This window comes from Sipha flava, unplaced genomic scaffold, assembly GCF_003268045.1.
Source record: "Sipha flava isolate LNK unplaced genomic scaffold, YSA_version1 25861_pilon_pilon, whole genome shotgun sequence".
NCBI classification, from domain to species: domain Eukaryota; kingdom Metazoa; phylum Arthropoda; class Insecta; order Hemiptera; family Aphididae; genus Sipha; species Sipha flava.
The window spans coordinates 7,994-10,247 of NW_020272914.1; the positions used below are offsets into that span (position 1 = coordinate 7,994).

A 2,254-nucleotide genomic window follows, 5' to 3' on the forward strand; every position below is an offset into this window, starting at 1 on the left:
CAAATAACTGAGATACATATATATAACAATAATAAGCGAATAGCGATCTAATAATAATAATAATCAGTGCTTTACGCCGATGTCGTTACATATGAGTATAACAACAAATAACAGTTGTCATTGTCGTATATGATGACGACGGCGGAAAGCACCGATAATATTATTATTATTTTTATTTTGGAAATGAACAAGTGATATAATTTATAATATAAAATTATTTTGTTGGTGGCTTAGACGACGTGGGGTGCACGAGCACCCATAGTCCCTCCTGAATCCGTGCCTGATTCTAATTTATATTATATAATTGTATGCTTAAATTTTCTATATGTTTATATGTATGTATATATTTTAGTGTTATGATGCAGACGATGATACATTATTACCAGCTCAGTTCAATAATCTGGTTGTACCTAATGCTACACAGTACATTTCGGTTTTCACGCTAACGGTTCAAGCAGCATACATAACATCTGTAGAATGTATGCTATCTTCAGGTTATTATATCGAAAGTGGATTCAATGAAATCGATAGCCCGTCAAATGATATTATAACAGATATAATTCAGATAGCTGAAAGTGGTCTTCAAGAAACATCCTCATCGTTTGATGATGACGAAGAAAAAGAAATGCAAGACAAATTAAACGCTATGCTGTACATGACAATTAATTATTATAAAACAGATGTGACTGTAACGAAGACAGACACGAAACTTAGCGATGTTAACGATATAAATACTGCTCAAACAATTCTTATTGCACAGAGATGTCAATCGTCTTACATTGATTTTATGAAAAAAGTCGAAGAATTAAAAAACCAAGTTTGACAATGTTCCAGAATATACAAACACTGTCGACATAACTGAACAGCAATGGAAAATCATTGTTAATCAATATAACCAAGTACGAAAAAAATTGGCCAAAGAAATGGATGTATACGCATCGATTAAGTACGCATTCCTTTATGGTATGGGAATAGATTTATGTACTGGATCTGCAAGCCCCGATGAAAAATTATTGGTACGTAAATTCGTAAATCGTCGTAAATTGTCTATTTCAGTTATATGACGTTATTATTATGATAGTTATTTTTTGTTTTTTAGGAAATTTACAGTACGTCTGACCTTACAGTGTTTTTTGATCTTAATGACAACGATTCATTGTTATTATTGAGAAAAACTGTTCTTCATATGTATGAAATATATAAGAAATCATTGACTATGATTTATATAAATTCCATGGGTTATTCTTCGCAAGACATATCAATGAGAATTTTGATATGGGAGCAAGTGAATATAGTTCGAGCAAACTTTGATTACATGAGTAAAAATATTGCACTGACCATAGAAGATTCACAAACAAAAGCTGAATCTACATTTAATAAAGATACCAATGACTACACAGAGGCTATGACAACATTATATAGGAGTGTTAATAAAATGCTTCTAACGGCCGTAAAATCCACCGAAGTACATTATCAACGAGCAATAATGTTTAGTATGGATGGTAGTATGTTAACAAATAATTTTAATTCATACGGAGAAGAATCAATAGAAAAATATTATAATGATGTTCTATGGTGTAATCCCAATGTAGCTGATTATGATATACGAGTTGTTGAAAAAGAAAAAAGTGGACAGCCATCGGCAGATATTGTTTTGCCAAAAGATTTTTTATCCATTCATAATAAATAAATTAATTTTACAAACCTTTATATGTCAGATGAATTATATAAAGATGAAGTCACAAACATTATCTAATAATGAAACTGATTTAAATACTTGGGAATATAATCAAATAACAATTAAAGAATTAAAATACTCAATTTTATTTGCGAAATGTACAGCAGTATCAAACAAAATGTATATTATTAATATTGGCACTTATATATTTATTTCAAATACTTTAAGTTCAGATACACAAGATTCTCAAAGTACTGGAATTACCCAAATAACGGAACAAATTACGACTGATGTTATTGGATCAATGGGTTCACTTACTGTCGAAATAACTGCAATCTTTCGTCAAATTGAAATATATATAAACAAAAATAGTAATCAAATAGAAGCAAAACCTTATAAACCAAGAGCCACACAAGGTGGTGGTGGTGGTGGTGGTGGTGGCGGTGGTGGTGGTAATGGTGGTGGTGGTGGTGGTGGTGATGATGATAATAATTATGGTAAGGTTGCTGGTGGTGTTGGAGGTGGTGGTGGCGGCGGTGATGGTGGTGGTGGTGGAGGTGGTGGTGGTGGTGGTGG

General features: G+C 32.2%; 1 protein-coding gene across 1 annotated transcript in view; it reads left to right on the top strand.

The window, feature by feature from the left end:
- Positions 1 to 352: 352 nt before the first annotated feature.
- LOC112684784 overlaps positions 353 to 2,254 on the top strand; it is a gene marked incomplete at its 5' end in the record, with an annotated part of 6,244 nt that continues 4,342 nt past the window's right edge. Inside the window, 4 exon segments of the mRNA XM_025556448.1 lie at positions 353 to 808; positions 810 to 1,016; positions 1,100 to 1,666; positions 1,668 to 2,115. Of these exon segments, the coding sequence (XP_025412233.1) occupies positions 353 to 808; positions 810 to 1,016; positions 1,100 to 1,666; positions 1,668 to 2,115 (1,678 nt within the window).